Below are 18,835 nucleotides of genomic sequence, written 5' to 3'. Positions count from 1 at the left end.
AAAAACGCCCAATTTTCGAATTTTCAAAACAAGAAATGGCCCATACAGGTTTCGAACCTGTGACCTTCGCGTTATTAGCACGACGCTCTAACCAACTGAGCTAATAGGCCTTTTGATATATTCGAAGTACGTAACCAAATGGATTCAACAATTACGTCTTCCTGGACAATCAAAACAAGACCTTTGGACTCTCCGCTTCTTCGTCTGCAAACAAAACATCTTCTCACTCTCTTCTTCTTCTTCCCTCTTTACTGTGATAATAATGGCTACTGCATCCAACTCGGTACTCTTCCCGAGCTCTGACTCACTGAGTCATCATCACAACTCGCCCCGAACCCATCTCCATCTCTCCTCCTCCAAATCCCATTCAGTTTCTCTCAACCGTACCAAGCAACAATCCACTTCCCTGGCGCTTCATTGCTCCAACAATGGCGATAACGTCTCATCCCCAATCGAACTCAGTAAGAAACTTCTCAACGTTCTGACATTTCAATTCTCCCTCCCCCACTAACTCTTCTCTGATCTCCAGAGTTCCTGTTAGATCGGAGCTCTTGTGTTCGTTAATCGATTCGATCTAAGCTATAGCAAAAGAAAGAACGAAATAAGCAACGAAGACACAAAACGTTGGTGACCCGGAGTTCACCGCACTCCTCCGACGTGGAGGAGCCGCTATTCTCGCCGGGGCTGGACGGTACCAGCAAATGCACTAGATGAGATCTTAGCTCAATACGAGCTCTCGAGATACAACAATGGCGTCTTCTACTCTCCGCCCTTCTCTCTCTCTCTTATCTCTATCTAAGCTCTCTCTCTCTATGCCGTTACAACTCTTATCAGCCTTATCCTAAAGAGAGCGTAATACGACTTTATATACTAGCCGTTTACATTATAGTCACGTGATAAACTTGTGACTATCCGGTTAGACTTAACCGTCAAACCAATCTTCAATCTGAATCCTTGATTGAACCGGGTAACGTTGAGCTGATTAGGAACACCTCATCTCAACACTCCACCTTGTTCCTTATCAGATCATACTCTCCACCTTAAACTTCTGAACAAACTCGTTCAGCTCCTGAGAACAGTCCTTCCCAGCTTCAATAACTTAAGTACCTGCTGCTTCAATCTTCAGTAACTCTGAGCATGTCCAAAGCTCCTTTGAACTTGCCCACTGGTAACACCTTGGTGAAAATATCTGCCGGGTTATACTCTGTAGCGATCTTTAACACTGTAACCCATCCATCTGCAATCAAATCTCTAACAAAGTGATACTTTGTTTGAACGTGCTTGGATCTCTCATTGCAAACTGCGTTCTTGGCTATCACAATCGCGCTCTGAGAGTCACAATATATGTTGACTGCATCTTGACTGAAGCCTAACTCATTCATGAATCCTCTTAACCATACTGCTTCTCTTGACGCTTCTGATAACGCGATGTACTCTGACTCAGTTGACGACAAAGCCACTACTTTCTGTAGACTAGACCTCCAACTAACCGGATTCCCACCTACTGTGAACACCATCCCTGTAGTTGACCTACGTTTATCTGCATCGCCAGCATAGTCAGCATCACAATAACCTCGAGCAGTAAATACTCCTTCATTTCTGAAAACCAGTCTTGTTTTCACTGAACCTCTCAAGTATCTAAGTAACCATTTAACTGCTTGCCAGTGATCCTTTATGGGATTACTCATGTACCTGCAAACCATCCCTACTGCGAATGCAAGATCCGGTCTTGTGCAGATCATTGAGTACATGAGGCTCCCTACTGCACTCTGGTAAGGAATCTTTTTCATCGATTCTGCTTGTTCTCTGATCTGTATATCCGTAGCTGCCTTGAGATTGAAATGAGTTCCAAGTGGCGTCCCCACTGCTTTTGCTTGTTCCATTCCGAAATTCCCGAGTACCTTGTGAATGTACCCTTCCTGTGATATTGTCAAGACTCCTCTGGCTCTATCTCGAGTTATTTCCATCCCTAGAATCTTCTTAGCCTGTCCCAAATCTTTCATTTCGAATTCTGAACTCAGTAGACTCTTTAACTCATCAACATATCTCTTGTTCTTGGAGGCTATCAAAATGTCATCGACATATAGTAGAAGATACACAAACTCTCCCTCTCGCAACTCCTTGTAGTACACACAACTGTCAAACTCACTCCTCGAATACTGATTCTTCAACATAAACTGATCAAATCTCTGGTTCCACTGACGTGGAGACTGTTTTAGACCATATAATGACCGTTTTAGAAGGCAAACTTTCTCCGGATGCTCTTTATCTTCATAACCCTCAGGTTGCTCCATGTATATTGTTTCTTCCAAGAACCCGTGAAGGAACGCGGTCTTGACATCCATCTGTTGTAGCTCCATGTCGAAGTGGACCACAGCTGACAATACAAACCGTATTGACACCAATTTTACTACAGGCGAGAAGATCTCTTGATAGTCTATTCCCTCTTTCTGTGAGTAGCCTTTTGCTACTAACCGAGCCTTGAATCTCGGACCTTCCTCCTTAGTAGCTCCTTCCTTCTTTTTGAATATCCACTTACACCCAATTGGACGATGATCCATTACACGATCCACTAAAGTCCAAGTCTCATTCTTCTTTAAGGATCTCATCTCATCATCTGAAGCCTCTGTCCATTTTTCTCCATCTGGACCTTCTGTTGCTTCTTTGTAACTCTTAGGTTCACCACTGTCTGAGTCTTGTGCCATTAAGTAAGCATAGCCCGCAATATCTTCATCCTCTGGATACACGTAGTAATCTTGAAGTTTTGCGGGAGGTTTCTGAACTCTTCTTGATCTATCTCTTGCTAACTGATAATCTTGTTGATTTCCTGTCTCACTTGTTGAGCCAGAGTCTCCACCTTGAGGTGGTTCTTCAGTTGGAGAAGTAGGAACCTCCTCTTGAGAAGCTCCACCTTGATCTGACATGTCTTGAACAACGTCTCCACCTACAAAATCATAACTCAAAGTTTTATTAGTAGAATCAAAGTTTGTAATCATACCTGTGTGACTGTCCGCTTTATTGTGTTTGTACATCTGATCTTCCCTGAAGACCACATTCCTGCTGATGACGCATCGTTGATCTTCAATAACCCAAATCCTAAAACCTTTGACACCTTCTGGATAGCCTGTGAATACTCCCTTCTTGGCCCGTGGGTTGAGCTTTCCTGCATCTGAGTGAATGTAGGCAATGCACCCGAATCTCCTCAAGCTGGACAGATCAGGAACCTCAGACGTCCACCGTTCTTCTGGAATCTCAAAATCTATGACTGAGGAAGGAGTTCAGTTTAACAAATAGACTGAGGTGGAAACGGCCTCTGCCCAAAATTTTGATTCAAGACCACTCTCACTCAGCATGCTCCTGACTTTGTTTAGTATAGACCGGTTTAATCTCTCAGCTACCCCATTCTGTTGAGGGGTATAGGTACAGGTTCTATGTCTAACAATTCCTTCGTCTTTGCAGAATTGATCAAACCTTATGTTGCAGAACTCCAGCCCATTATCTGTTCGAAGCTTCTTAACTTTTCTTTCGGTTTGAACTTCAACCATCTTCTTCCATTCTGTGAATCTCTGGAAGGCTTCATCTTTGGTCTTTAGAAAGTATACCCACACTTTTCTTGACCAGTCATCAGTAAAGGAGACAAAGTACTGACACTTTCCCAAACTCAATGGTACGTTTGGAGACCCCCAGAGGTCTGAGTGAATATAATCTAACCTCTCCTTTGTTATATGCTGAGCTGGGCCAAAGCTTACTTTGTGTGTCTTGCCTATTACACAATCTTCACAGAACTTGATCTCTGAGATGTGATCACTCTGAAGACACCCCCTTTTAACCAACATCTCCAAACTCTTTTGACCAACGTGTCCAAGTCGGCTATGCCAGAGTAGTGTTGTTTTATCCTTTGCTTCTGAACCTGTCATTGCCACTGAAGACTCTCCTGTTTCCCTTTCAGACTTCCTTGCTCTTCCTTTTAGAAAGTATAGCGTGTCGGCTCCTTTCCTAAAACCTTTCATTATGACAGTGCATCCTAGTATGATCTTTAACTTTCCGTTAAAACCTTTGAACTCACAGCCCTTGCGTTCTAAGGTTCCCAGAGAGATAAGGTTTCTCCCTATGCCTGGCATGTACCTTACTTCATGGAGTACAAAGGTCGTGCCATCAGGGTTTTCAAAACGAACCGAGCCGACTCCCTTTATTTCAGTGAATGAGTTGTTAGCCATCCTCACCTTTCCAGAGTTGAGCTCTCTCAGTTCTAAGAAGAAGTCTTTCCTTGGTGTCATATGGAATGAACACCCAGTGTCCATAATCCATTCTTCTGAGTCGTTTGAATCTTGACTCAGATTCACTTCCGCTGCGATGAGTCCTGCCAAATCTTGAGCGTCATCTTTGACCATAGAAGACTCTCCTCTATCTGTGTTTTGGTTCTTGTGTTTGTTTCGCTCCAACCACTTATAACATTGCTTCTTATAGTGACCTTCCTTGCCGCATATCCAGCAAACCTTCTTTCTTTCTCCAGACTTAGATCTTGACTTGAAGCTTCTATTCTTTCCATAACCACTCTGAGAACCTCTGTGTTCTGACCTTCCTCTAGCGAAATGACCCTCTGAGCTTCCGCGAGTTCCCAACACATCCTTGAGTTCCTTCTCCTTGGATCTGGCTGAGCTTGCTACCTCATCAACTTTGATGACTTCGCGACCATATTTGAGAGTCTCCTTCAACTGATCATATCTTGAGGGTAGAGAGTTCAAGAGAAGAATAGCTTGAACCTCCTCTGGAACTTCAATGCTGAGGTTGCTTAGATCTCCTATGATCTTGAGAAAATCATCTACGTTGTCATCAACTGTCCGACTCTCTTGCATTTTGAAACTGTAGAGTCTTAGTTGAGCATGAACTCTGTTAGGTAGAGACTTCGGCATGTACAGATTCTCCAATAGTGCCCAAGTCTCTGCTGCCGTCGTACATCTCTCGACCTTTCGTAGAACGTGATCTCCGACGTTCAAGAATATGATGTTCATTGCTTTCTCGCATCTCTCCGATCTTGCGACTTCAGCTTCAGCGATCTTCTTCTTCTTCTCTGGATCTTTCTCATCTTCGACTGAGTCATCTTCGAGCTTCACCTGTTCAACCAAAACATCTTTCAATCCGGAAACGCTAAGGAAAGCGTACATCCTCCTCTTCCACAATGAGAAATCCCCATCACCATCGAATCTTTCGATATTGCACTTCGTCCCTGCCATCTCCGATCAATCTCGAAAGAAAACGCCTCTTTCTCCGATTCGCAGATCTTGCGAACCTGGCTCTGATACCACTTTTGTTAGATCGGAGCTCTTGTGTTCGTTAATCGATTCGATCTAAGCTATAGCAAAAGAAAGAACGAAATAAGCAACGAAGACACAAAACGTTGGTGACCCGGAGTTCACCGCACTCCTCCGACGTGGAGGAGCCGCTATTCTCGCCGGGGCTGGACGGTACCAGCAAATGCACTAGATGAGATCTTAGCTCAATACGAGCTCTCGAGATACAACAATGGCGTCTTCTACTCTCCGCCCTTCTCTCTCTCTCTTATCTCTATCTAAGCTCTCTCTCTCTATGCCGTTACAACTCTTATCAGCCTTATCCTAAAGAGAGCGTAATACGACTTTATATACTAGCCGTTTACATTATAGTCACGTGATAAACTTGTGACTATCCGGTTAGACTTAACCGTCAAACCAATCTTCAATCTGAATCCTTGATTGAACCGGGTAACGTTGAGCTGATTAGGAACACCTCATCTCAACAGTTCCCAACGTTTCCAACGGTCATGGACATTAACCAGATCAGAGAGATACTGCCTCACAGGTACACACTGATAAGCTTTTCGTTGAGAGTTGTGACCCATGTCTGAAAGTTCGATCCTTTTAACATGTTCGGTTTTTTTTATTCTCAGGTTCCCGTTTCTGCTGGTGGATAGAGTGATCGAGTATACACCTGGCGTTTCAGCTGTGGCTATCAAGAACGTCACTATCAATGACAACTTCTTCCCTGGTCATTTCCCTGATCGACCCATCATGCCTGGTGTTCTTATGATTGAGGTTAATAAAGTTGCAAACTTTTCAGTAAGATCACTTTAACTGAGAAGCTTGAGTTTTTTTTTTGAGTATTTGCAGGCGATGGCCCAAGCGGGAGGAATAGCAATGCTGCAGCCGGAAGTAGGAGGAGGGTCTCAGGATAATAACTTCTTCTTCGCTGGTATTGATAAAGTGAGGTTCCGCAAGCCTGTGATCGCAGGAGACACGTTGGTGATGAGGATGACTCTTGTCAAGTTCCAGAAACGGTTCGGGCTTGCTAAGATGGAAGGTAAAGCTTATGTGGGTGGCTCTTTGGTCTGCGAGGGCGAGTTCATGATGGTTTCTGCTGCCAGTTCTTGATCTCACTCGCTACATATGTTTGTTTATACGAGCTTCTTCAAGATTCTCTTTACCATTTTATTGATGAATCTTCACAGACGCATTGAAATAGAGCAAATTGTGACTATAGAAAACCAATTTAATAGATCATAACACAAGCAGGGACAACACATAGTTACTCTCAAATCTATTACACATTTGATCCAAAAGCTTAGCTTAATCTTCTCACTAATTAAACAGCTCAGATCATATTATCACACAAATTAAACTTAAGCTTCTTGATATGTTTCTCTCTCTTACACAATTCAAATTATTTATGAACTAAACAATGAAGCATAATAACTCTTCATGTTCTAAGGTCTTAGGTCCCTCTTTTTCTTCATTGTCCTTCACTTGTACTCCAAGATCATGTTGTTCTCTGGCGCAAGCCCAACGCAGGCCCTGAGGATGTTCTCCAGCATAGCCCTTTGCTTGGATAAAGCGTTCACCACTGGTGTTCCAGGTGGTACAAGAGGTGCCTTTGTGAGGTAACTGAGTATGGTAGCTACTGGGTGGAAAGAGTGAAACTTCCCCTGAAAACATAGAAGATCCAAAACATGAGAAACTCAAAACTCTCAAGTGAATTGTTGGGTACTAAATAGCAAAACACACACACCTCTCCTTCAGCTTTGAATTGGATTCTGGTGCTGAGCTCAGCGAGAAGAACAAGATCCAAGATGATTGGAGCAGCCAATAGAGAATCCTCACAAGTGTTATGCATAACAATCGTATTCTTCCCTCCCATGAATATCTCCGAGGTGTACTCATCCATGGCTCTCTTACTATCCCCAACATAAGGAACATACTACAACACAATTCAAAACAATATCAAGATTCAAGACTATGAAATGTGCCTAAAGAGAGGATTTGATGTGAGATGTGACCAGACACAAAACCGAACCTTGATGACAACAACATGGTCAGGATGTTCACCAGGCTCAAAGAGGATGCCGTTACTAGCCACCATGTCGTCCACCACATTGCTCTTTGAGATCTCCTTGGATCTGAAAGTCTGCGGGGCCGAGAGGTTCATGCCATCATTGTTTCCCAAATGATTATAGCTCACAATCGAAGTAGGCTGCCCAAAACAATCAATCACAAGGTTTCTTCAGCAACAAGAAAGAAGAGATTAGGTTTACTTGACGAACAAGCTATCTTTTTTTATTACCTTAATACCAGCTCCGACAAGGAAATCAACCAAAACAGACTTCATCTTAGTCTGACCACTCTTGAAATCATCCCCACCGATCAAACAGTTCTTCGTTATAGCCAGCTCGATGAGTCCAGGAACAAACGTGTTCTGCGGACTCCCATTAATGAAAGGAATGCCTTCGAGAACACAAGCTATAGCATAAAGCGTAGAAGGCGAGATCTCAGACTCGTTCTTCTCAACAGAAGCCAATAGATTCTCCATCGTGTCGTTAAGCCCCACGACCACATCGCTGTAACGCTCTGTGTTGGCTGTCCACAAGACAACTAGCTTATCCACCTTGTTCTTCTCCTTAAACTCCCTGAAACACAAACACAATCATTACACAAACTAACTAACACACAACAGTTTTACATACATGTGAGTCTCAACTACCTCATGTCCTTGATGATCTGGTCGACTTGTTCTTTCTTAGTACCTTTGATCACGCTATTAGCACGTGACCCTTGATTCGCAGCGATGAAGTCAGGGTCGTATATCCCAGGGAGTGGGACCATGTGCTCCATGTAAGGCCTGAGCTGTTTCTGGAGATCAATGTCGAGAACTCTGGCTCTAGCCATGGCGTCTGCTAAGTTCATGTCGCTTATGTCCCAACCACCAAACACAACATCGTCAGGGTTCACCATGGGGAGGAGACTCTTGAAAGGAGCGTAGATCTCTTCACCGTTGTAAGATCCGACCCGGATCGAAGAAGCTTGAGTGAGGGAGCCAAAGTAGTTTGCTTGTTGCACTTTGTCTTTAGTCGCCCAAGAGATCCCTCTGCAAGAAAAGCTTTATTAACCGGACGTAAACCGGAACAGAGGAATTGAACCGAACCAAAGTGTTTTTTTTTTAACTCACTCTTTGTTGGCGATCACACCGGCGGTTAAGGTTGATCCGTTGTTTCCTCCCCATCCAACGAGCATGACCCTAATCACCCAAAAAATGTCATGAATCGAAAATGTGAGTGAGTGGAGTGAGTTCTTGTCGGGAAATTACAGAACACAAAAGGTTAAAGATTCGAGAACTTTTATTACCCTAGCTTGGGGACACGAGTGTCTGTTTTGAAATCGTATTTGACGGTTTTGGGCTTGACGACCCATTGGTAAGTGCCGTTACGGTTCTCATGGACGACCTCGGTGGTTTCGTAATCGTACACGGAATGGATCTCGTTCTCTGTGTACTTCACGTTTGGGCTCTCTACCTTGAAGCTCTCGATGAACATCTTCGCTCTCTTTCTCTCTCTCTCTCTCTCTTTGCGTTAAGCTCTATGTGTGTTTGGTTTGTGATCTTGAATCGAGGAACAAGTGCGAGGTTATATAGAGAAGACGCAGAGATGGAGGGACACGTGGCGGTTCGTCAGTCTTCGCGGTGGTCCCTTTCTTTTTTCCACAGGCGAGTGGAGATGGTTGGTTTAGTTAGCGAGCGAGCCCACTCCTCTTCGACCAGAGAGCCGCTGAGCCACACGTGTTTGGTTCACACGCGCGGGGATGAAGCTAGAATGTGAGAGACATGCTGGAAGCTGGGTCCATACACGTGGCGTGATCCACGTTAAGACAAGTCTGGTTTGTTGGTGCTTTCTCGTTTTGTGGGTCCCACCTTTTTCTTGCTTCTTTGTAAGAAGACACTCGAAGGCCCCCGAGGGATGAGGAAGCGAGAAGACGAGAGAAGAGAAGCGGTTAAAACGGTACAGTTTGGCTACACCGAGATATTAGTGGATGCCACGCGCGATCTGATATGTGGAATGGGTCTTGTTGAATGCATACGTGGCGCCTGACGGATTTAACGTCTCCGTTAACGGTGAAGTAGCGACGGTTTTAAAAGTAGTCTACAGAGTCCCAACAAAATGCTTCTTTAGACATTTTTCACATAAATTAAAAAATAATTCAAATACATTTTATTTTTTATTAATTACATATTTTCAACCAATAATATTTATAACAAATAAAATTATTTATAAAACAATATATCTGTAATTAATATTAAACTAAAAATTACATAATGACACTATTTTGAAACAAAAAAAAATATTAAAACAACATTTAATATGAAAAGAAAAATGCATTACTATGTAAGTTTGAAAAATAAAGTTTATATTTGGTGAAATCTAGACGCATGTAAGTTGTAAAATAAATACCACAACTTGATATTATGAATTTAAATTATACTAGATTTTAAATTCTAAATTAAAATTTTATTTTCTGATATTATTTTAGATAATTTTAAATAAACTATTTAATTTTTAATAAATGTATTATAAATTTACGTATTTAATTTTATTTTAACAAAATGAAATTCAGTTGTTAAAATATTTCCTAGTATTAAGTAACAAATAATTTATTTTTTCGATATAAACGTACTACATAGTTTTAATATAATCGGTGTTGGAACTATTTTTACAAATTTACTGAATCAAACAAAAGGTATTATATATAAGTCAAAATTTTATAAATTTAAAATATTATGTAAAATTTTGATTCAAACTGATATAAACGGACTACATAGTTTTAATATAATCGATGTTGGAACTATTTTTACAAATTTACTGAATCAAACAAAAAGTGTTATATATAAGTTAAAATTTTATAAATTTAAAATATTATGTAAAATTTTGATTCAAATTGAAACAAATGTTAAATGTATATAGAGAATAGTTACCATATTTTACAACTTTATAAGTTGGATAAAATGATGAAATATATCTTTAGAGAAATATGAATCTTTAAACTAATTTGATAGTTTGAATTTGATTAAAATGACTTAAATTAAGTAAACTTGGTGATTAAATTAACTTAGTGACAACTCTAAATCAATTTAAATGGTAAACTAAATATATTTAATGTTTAATCCAAATAAATTTAGTGATAAATAGCTTTTTTATCGAGTGATAAATAGCTAAATTTAGTAAACTTAGAGACAAGTGAATTAGTTATTTTATAATTATGGTAAATCATTAGTAAACATTTGTAATATTGTATAGTTAAAATTTGTAGTTATATTCTTTTAAGAAAATTTCTAATATTTCAAAAGGTATTCTACACGTTTAAAAAAGTTATTAAATATATACAATTTTCATTTATAATCATGAAGTCTAAATACATGTTTTTGATGGTATTTATGAGTTCGAAAAAATTACAAACTGAAGAAATAGCATGTATACTGAGAATTTTGTTTTTTGTAATTTTTTAAATAAAATCATTTTTCAAAAAAAAATAGTATTTTTCGAAAAAAGGTTTTTTTTTAAAGAATTTTGAAAAGAAAAAAAATTTCAAAATATTGTTTAGACCAGAGAAGCGGTTGAAACGGCAGAGTTTTACCCACCGAAATACGAGTGGCTGCCACGCGCGTCCTGATGTGGAAGTGGTCTTGTTTGGATGCACACGTGACGAAAGATGATGGTGTCACGTCAAGTGACTGAGCGTGAGAGAGTTAACGTCTCCGTTAACGGTAAAGTAGCGACCGTTTTAAAAGTAAGGTCTAGAGGGTCCCAATTGACAACTTTGTCGATCTATGTGGACTCATGGAGAGGGATCAAATAATGTGCATAGTTTTTATATGTTTGGAGAACTCTAGATGCACGCAAGATTACAAAGTAAATACCAAATTATAATTTCAAGGTTTTTAGCTGATTCTTTTATTAGATTGGAGCTTTGATATCAATTTTTAAAAACTATAGTATATTATATATGTGTTGGCCTATCTCTCGTGGTTTTGTGTGTTTTTTGTGTGTTGTATATAGATTAACTTATTTCTGGCACAGTTCAAGTGTTGGAAGAGAACTGTCTTAAAATTGTTTATCTATGCTGTTATGTTTACGTTTCAACTTTCATGGTGAATATTGTAGGAAAAATGATTGCTAGTTACATGAAATATTGATCACCACATGACTAACCATGCAAACTAAACTAATGTATACCTAACCACACGAACTATATGTTATGCATGATAATATTCATTAACTTTATGATGTTATATAGTTAACATCTCTCAACTATAAAACTTATTTTCTGTCAATTTACTAACTCTAACATTTTATTTGTTTAAAACTTATTTGATGTCAGCTTAAACCAAACATAATTTTGCGTATATAATTATAAATTATATACTTTTAAGAATAAAAATAATCAAAGAATAAAAATCTAATATGAAAGGTTTACTAAATTTAAATGAATGGAATTTTTGTTTATGAAAAAATATATAAAATAATTAATAAATTTAATAATTTTATATTAAATAAATAAAATGTTAGAGTCAATAAAGTGATATCAAAGAAGTTTTATAGTAAATTTTTTTATCAAATAAGTATATATCACACACTTAATCAAATGAATTACAGAAATTTTATATACCAAAACATATTAAAATAATTAAAAAATATCTTATATAACTTTTATATTTAATATAAATAAAAATAATATAACTATATTGTTTTCAAATACACTAAAATAAATATGTTAAAACACTACTTATCAAAATTTATAAAATATACGGATTTTGTAAATTAGATTTTGTTAAAAATATTTTAACGCTTTTAAAATACGGATCAAAATCTAATTTAGGTAAATTACTGTCAGGTACATCATATTTTAGTTGATGTAACGAGAGATGTAAACTGTCTCTGGCATACACATCATTTTTTGATATGAAATTAAGTTCATGATGTTAACTACATAAATTAAAGGACGTTATCCTGCATAATATATATTCCGTGTAGCTAAATATACATTTGCTTAGTTTACATGATGACCATTACTTCGTCTAATCAGCAATTATTTTTCCAATATTGTACCCTAAGATTATTGAATCAAAAGGGTTAAAACATCATTGTCAGAGAGTCGTGAATAGTTGTGGACCTGGCGAGTGAATGTAAATTGACAAAAAGATAATGCATGCAGCGAAGACGAAGCAGTGGCCACAAACCAAAAGCGTGATTTTTGGTTAAAGCAAAAAGTGGGGTATTTACTTAATTTGATTAAACATGAATGGGCCTATTAGATTAGGAATGAATAAACAATGTTTTGAATGGTTTTGATTTACGTTTTTCTTGGGAGTATTTCAAGTTTACGAAGAAGTTCATTCTAATCTCTGAAAAAATGTTGCGGTCCATAGACAGACTGATAGTTCATATATCCAAATGAGGTATAAAACATAGTTTCATATCTGCATGGCCACAAAATGAAGTGTACTGGAGTGCTTTCAAACCAGATAATTTAGCTCACCGGTAAACCACTACTTCGTTGTTGAATGTTTTCATGTCTGAGTTCATACTATCACTGACGGACCTGCTTGCATGCGCCTTAGCAGTAGTCCAAATAATGGCATCAAAAAGGATTGTTACTGAGTTGATATGTTGCTCGGTTAGTTATAAGGTTTTTGTAGTAATTAATTATTCAGTTATATGTGTGAGAATGTAAATACTCTTTTAAGGTAATCCTAATTTTATTCTAAGTCATAGTAATTTGTTTACAATCAACATTTCTGCAGTCAAATTTATCTAAACCAAGAACTTAATTGCGATTAACAGTTCTAAGTTCAAACCAATCAAATATTGAGCTTTATTTTTTCCTTTCAACCTCTTAAATTAACCGCATCCATTTCAGACCACACAAGACTGTCCTTTCATTTTCTTTCTTTTGTTTGTTTGTTACTTTATTTTCACTATTTGTTCTGTTTACTATATAGACATGATCATCTCTAATGAATACATGAGAAGTTTCTAGGCCAGTTAGTATGTTTGTCGTGATGTAATAATATTATATCAATTATTACCGAACACACATTTGTGTCTTTCACGTTTGCACATTTTAAAAATTTCGGTTAATTCAACATTTCAATTTATTTATATATAGAGGGAGTACATATTTCTTGTGTCCTACTAAAAAAGATAATGTATACTTGTATTTCATATGATGTTGATTTTATTATAAAAATAATAAAACAATCGAAAATTATTTACATGTTTAAAAGTAATTTTAGATTAAAATGATGCTTTAAATTAAACAAACATAAAACTGTGATTATTTGATAGTAAAATCATTGTCTATTAAAGAAAACCTAAATATGACTGTTAATAATTATATTTTTTTTGCTGACAAAAAAAGTCATAGTTATTATAATTAATCATGAAAACTGATTCATAATTGATTTTATAAATAAGTGACATGTTTATTACTCCATCCATTTCATTTTAATTTATTTTCGTTTTAGACAACACATATTAAAAATATTTAATTTTATATTTTTACTGAATAAAAACATCACTACCGATATACCTAACCACATTTTAACTAATATAAAAATAGTTTATAATATAAAATTAAAAAATTTTGCGTTATTATAAAACGACACTTATTTTGAAACAAAATTTTTACTCCATAGCGATAATTAAACTGAAACATAGGGAAGTAACATTTTTAGAGTATGAACGAAAAATATTATATAACTTTTCTTTGATAATAATAAAAACACACAAATTTTATTTTATGCTATAATCATTATCTAAAATCTTGAGAAAACATTTTTTGGTAAAATATCAAGTTTTAGTATATTTTAAAATTCATTTTATGTCTCTAAGAGAGAATTGATCCAATTAATTCTCGGCAAAACTAAAATTCTCCCAAATGTTTATGCACACGAATAAAAATTTATGTTCTTTTGTTGTTTAAGAGAGAGTGACGTGAGAAATTTAAAATTCAATTTTGTGGTTAAAATCTTGTTTGATGAGATGATTGATTTAACTTCATACAATTCTAATACATAATCAGATGTATAATGTATGTGTATAAACTTATAACACAAGCAACCTTTTTTCTTTGTGCAACAACACACACACAAGCTACCTTTGGTCTTAAAAATTGATGTACAGTGAAGAACATGGTTTATGGCTACATGAACTTGAAGGAATCAAAGCATAAGACAAAGTGGATACATATATAGTTTATACAACATCACATAAACGATCAAAACACACGTTAGTGTCCGAACCATTACACAGAAACAGTGGCACGCAGTGGCTCAAGGGCTTTCCTGATCTTGTCAACTGCGACTCGCAGAACATCGAGAGATGTGGCGTATGATATCCGAATACAACTATCGTCCCCAAATGCATCTCCAGGAACCATCGCAACCTAAACACAGGCCCCCCAAAACGTATCAACACATTAACTAGAACTATGTAGATGTGGAAAAGCTTTTGAAATAGTTTTAACCTGAAACTTGTCAAGAAAGTATAAAGCAAGAGAGGATGAGTCACTGATCAAACCAAAACCTTCAGCTTCTGATCCATAGTAAGCACTGAAGTCAATAAAGAGATAAAAAGCTCCCTGCAAAAGCAAATACAGTCAAGCCCAAGAAGAAGAAACTAACAAAGTAAATAGCTTCAAAGAGGACGCCACCTGAGGTTCAGAGATCTTAACACCTTCCATTTCACGGAAGCTTTTAACCAAGAAATCACGTCTCTCTCTGTATGCTTTCACCATCTCAGCTACAATCTCTCCTCCAGCTTTTCCTAACCCAAGTGCAGCAACACCTGCCTTCTGAGAAATGCTACTAGCTCCTGAACTAACCTTTATAAAGAAACCATTAACCAAATCTTCAACTCATTGTCATCACAGATAAAAAGATTTAGAGAGACATACGTTTGTATAATATATAGATAGATACCTGGCCTTGTAATTTACTGCAAGCTGCCACTATATGCTTAGGACCAGCAAGGTATCCAAGCCTCCAACCCGTCATTGCAAAAGCCTTAACACATCATACTGATCAGCAAAGACTTTAATATATTGACATTAAAAGCCAACTCAGTTGTACCTTAGAGAAACCGTTTACTGTCAAAGTTCTCTCATACATGTTAGGCAAAGAAGCAAAGCTTGTGTGTGTTGCAGGCGCATATATAATATGTTCATATATTTCATCTGATAGCACCTATACAAGAACCAGATTTAGCAAAACGCCACAAAAAGATTGAGAGCTGTGTGTTTAATGGTAAAAATACCATAAGCCTTGGGTGTTTAGCAATGATGCGTGCAATCTCTTCAAGCAAACTCTTGGGGTAAACAGAACCAGTAGGGTTAGAAGGAGAGCAGAGGATAAGAAGTCTAGATTTCTCAGTCAGTTTGGACTCAAGAACCTTTGGATCCAACAAGAAGTTATCAGAGATCTTTGTAGGAATAATCACAGGTGTTGCATCAGCCAATCTCGCCTGTTCTGTGTAGCTAACCCAATACGGTGCAGGGATTATAACCTAGAGAAACACACACACACATTTTACTGTTATAAAACAAAAAAAAAAAACATATCAACTAAAAAGAAGATAAATGTTATTAGTTTACTTCATCACCAGGAGAACAAACTGCAAGCACTGCTTGTAAGATACTTTGTTTCGCTCCGTTACTAACCAAGATCTGATCCGGTACATAAGACAATCCATTCTCCTCTATTAAAAAAAAAAAACATTTTCAGTTCCATATGTTCCGACATTAACTGAATGAAATAACAAAGCAGAAGTGTTTACCTTTTAGCTTCCGACATATAGCTTCTCTGAGTTCTGTAATACCAGCATTAAGCGAATACCTAGTGAAACCATCTCGGATCGCGTTGATCCCAGCCTACAATGAAACAAATGATTCAGCACTAAACAGAGGGAAACACGACTTGGGAGAGAGATGTAGATGACAAAACCTCAGCAACGATTTTAGGAGTGTCGAAATCGGGTTCTCCAGCAGCTAGTCTGACAACGGGAACACCGGATTGAACCAGAGTTGCGGCGAGATCGGTAATAACCATGGTCTTGGAAGGTTTTAAAGATTTAACACGAGGGCTAAGTGAAGTATCTACAGAAGAGAGAGTCTCTGCGTCGTTTGGTTTGGACATGGCGCAGATTCTAGATGAAACCTTCCCCGACTTACTACAGTACCTAAACCATTGCATAACACAAATCTAAAAATCAACTACATCGAGACAGTGATTCGAATTCAAAGTTGGAAACTTTGAGGAATGATCAAGAGTTGCGAAAACTCACGAGAGGGAGAGAGGAAGAGGTTGGAAACGGATTGACCCGATTGGCTTCTTTGAATTTGAGTAATGTTCGACTCTAGCGGCGGCGAAGGAGGAGGAAATGACGGCGGCGGAGGTTTGAGTCGACATTGGAGGAATTGGGTTGGTGAAAGAGTCGAGCTTTAGGGGGGAATATGTAGACGAGAGAGGCGGAGGAGAAAGTTGGAGGAGTTGGTGAGAAGAGCAATGCTGAATAAAATAATACTATTATTTAAATTTTAGCCACCAACCCTCGTCAATCTCCGGCGGCGGCAGATAATGTCGCCGGGAATACAAAAGATTTGGCTTTTGGATTCCGTGGAGATGGTCACTTAATCTAACGGATGTTGATTTCTCGTAACTCCGTTAAAATCAACGATTAGACGGTTTGGTTATTTAGTTCAATTTGGTTTCATTTTTTAAGATTTTTGGTTATTTTGTATAAAAAGATATTTGAATCACTTGTATTTATGAAATTCAGTTTTTTTTTTTAGTTATGTTCTTTTGATTTTCGGTTAACTTCATATAAAGAAACTGAAAATTAGTTAAATATCTAAAACACTGATCTAATACTATTTATAATTTATGGATGATTTAAATTATTTTGATAAAAACATCGGATAATTAATTTATTTGAAAATGCATATAGGGTAATTTAGTTTAATTACAAATATTTCAAATGATTTTTAAAAATTAAAATTTATAGATGATATTAGATATTTAAGAATATTATTTATAGGTATTTGGTTATTTAAAAAATAAATATAATTATTAATTAAATATATATATATATATATATATTATTTAAGTGTGTTTGGTTTTTAAATTTTTTTGGTTTGTTTTGATTCTTTGAGATATAAAAAGAGACATGTTTCGATATTTTTGAACAAATGTTCAGTTTTGATTTGATTATTCGTCTCCATATTTCTTCAATTTGTTCCAGAGTAAATACAAAAAGAAAAAAAGAAGAAGATAAGTTACTTATAAACCTCATGATAATTTTCTTTTATTTTGTAAACTTTATAAATTAATATATTGATTTTCCTGAAAATAGCATAAACAATTTGATATATTAGATACTTCTTTCTTTGGTAAAAAATGAAAACTAGATATTCACCCAAATGCTTGTTGCTTTGATTGAAAACCGCAATTCCCTCTCGCGGTTTTCCATTGATTTTCTATCCAAATACTAAGAAAATTCCGTTAGTTTAGTGAGTGATTGGAATATAAAATCTCCATTATGATTTTCTACTCTTAAGAAAATCATGTTAGTGTAGTAAGTGATCAGAATATAAAATCTTCATTATCTTGATCTAATCTTCTTTTACCACAATCATATACCTATGCAGCATCATTAAATAAAGAAAAATATAAGCAGTCTTTCATGAAAAATTATGTATTGGATTTTATTAATATTCTGTTAGGCTAAGAGATTAGAATATAAAATTTCCATTATCTTGAATTTGGGAAAAGAAAGAGATAACAAAAGTTAGTTAGGAGGGTGTATTCAACCAAGAATTTTGTTGATTTGTATTAAAATGACAAAACCATTATTATTCAAACATGAATTTTATAAATTCATTTAAAATGCACTGTTGCTGAACTTGACATTTTATAAAACATTTTGAAATCTATTGTTATTGAAAATATTATAAGCTGTGATGTTTTCAAGTTTTCAAGTGATTCTAAAGTGTTTGAGTGGAGTTTCTTATTTAGAAAAAAATAAAACGGTCAAGATATCAAGTGGCTGAACCCATCAAGATATCACTTTCTGATCTCAGCATCATCGTCCACGTATCTAATAAAACAAATAAAACATCAGTTTACAAAAAAAGGTCAAGATCTCGAGTTTGGTCCTAACAACAAGTTCCAAATCGAAGCCGACATGAGCAATGCAACTATCATTACCGGTGAGAATGACGTGACGATGATGTGGCAAGTCATGTATAAGGGAAAATTCTTCACGCTAGCGGATACTACAAGATCGTTGGACACAAAGTGTAACCGAAATCTAGTAGGTGATGTCAGGCCGAGTTTTAACGGCAATATTATTGAGAAGATTAGGCTTTCGATAGTAGACTCAGACGACTGGAGAGTGCTGTTACTTGGCGGCTTTTTGAGATATCTTCAGTGGTTTTTCTTTAAATGATTTTCTCACAATAGTGTTTGAGTAGATCGGTACAGA

The 18,835-nt window shown here is 36.7% G+C and overlaps 3 protein-coding genes and 1 non-coding gene across 5 annotated transcripts; 1 reads left to right on the top strand and 3 right to left on the bottom strand.

Moving 5' to 3' along the window:
• Positions 1 to 36: 36 nt before the first annotated feature.
• On the bottom strand, positions 37 to 110 carry TRNAI-AAU. The gene has a single exon. It is a non-coding gene; the product is annotated as a tRNA-Ile (tRNA).
• On the top strand, positions 106 to 6,520 carry LOC106368707 (3-hydroxyacyl-[acyl-carrier-protein] dehydratase FabZ-like). Its single transcript, XM_048741527.1, has 4 exons — positions 106 to 461; positions 5,778 to 5,838; positions 5,927 to 6,071; positions 6,147 to 6,520. The coding sequence occupies exons 1-4, from the start codon at positions 263 to 265 to the stop codon at positions 6,405 to 6,407; spliced, it is 666 nt and encodes a 221-aa protein (XP_048597484.1). The 5' UTR covers positions 106 to 262; the 3' UTR covers positions 6,408 to 6,520.
• A 255-nt stretch (positions 6,521 to 6,775) lies between these two features.
• On the bottom strand, positions 6,776 to 8,839 carry LOC106368706 (inositol-3-phosphate synthase-like). The gene is given in 7 exon segments (NM_001316153.1): positions 6,776 to 6,958; positions 7,042 to 7,230; positions 7,327 to 7,503; positions 7,594 to 7,936; positions 8,011 to 8,394; positions 8,476 to 8,544; positions 8,652 to 8,839. Coding segments are annotated over 7 exon segments (1,533 nt in total).
• Positions 8,840 to 14,450: 5,611 nt separating this feature from the next.
• Positions 14,451 to 16,988, bottom strand: LOC106368705 (bifunctional aspartate aminotransferase and glutamate/aspartate-prephenate aminotransferase). Of its 2 annotated transcripts, none has more exons than XM_013808727.3 (10): positions 16,637 to 16,988; positions 16,297 to 16,522; positions 16,130 to 16,223; positions 15,948 to 16,051; positions 15,611 to 15,859; positions 15,427 to 15,540; positions 15,277 to 15,360; positions 15,009 to 15,179; positions 14,823 to 14,936; positions 14,451 to 14,741 (listed from the first exon to the last, which is right to left on the bottom strand). In XM_013808727.3, the coding sequence occupies exons 1-10, from the start codon at positions 16,759 to 16,761 to the stop codon at positions 14,601 to 14,603; spliced, it is 1,422 nt and encodes a 473-aa protein (XP_013664181.2). In that variant the 5' UTR covers positions 16,762 to 16,988; the 3' UTR covers positions 14,451 to 14,600. The 2 variants fall into 2 exon arrangements, with proteins under 2 accessions (XP_013664181.2, XP_013664180.2); XM_013808726.3 differs by having other exon boundaries at positions 16,297 to 16,531; positions 16,637 to 16,986.
• Positions 16,989 to 18,835: the final 1,847 nt, after the last annotated feature.

This window comes from Brassica napus, chromosome A9, assembly GCF_020379485.1.
Source record: "Brassica napus cultivar Da-Ae chromosome A9, Da-Ae, whole genome shotgun sequence".
NCBI lineage: Eukaryota > Viridiplantae > Streptophyta > Magnoliopsida > Brassicales > Brassicaceae > Brassica > Brassica napus.
Note: the sequence above shows the minus strand (reverse complement) of the source record. Positions and strands in the feature narration are given on the sequence as shown.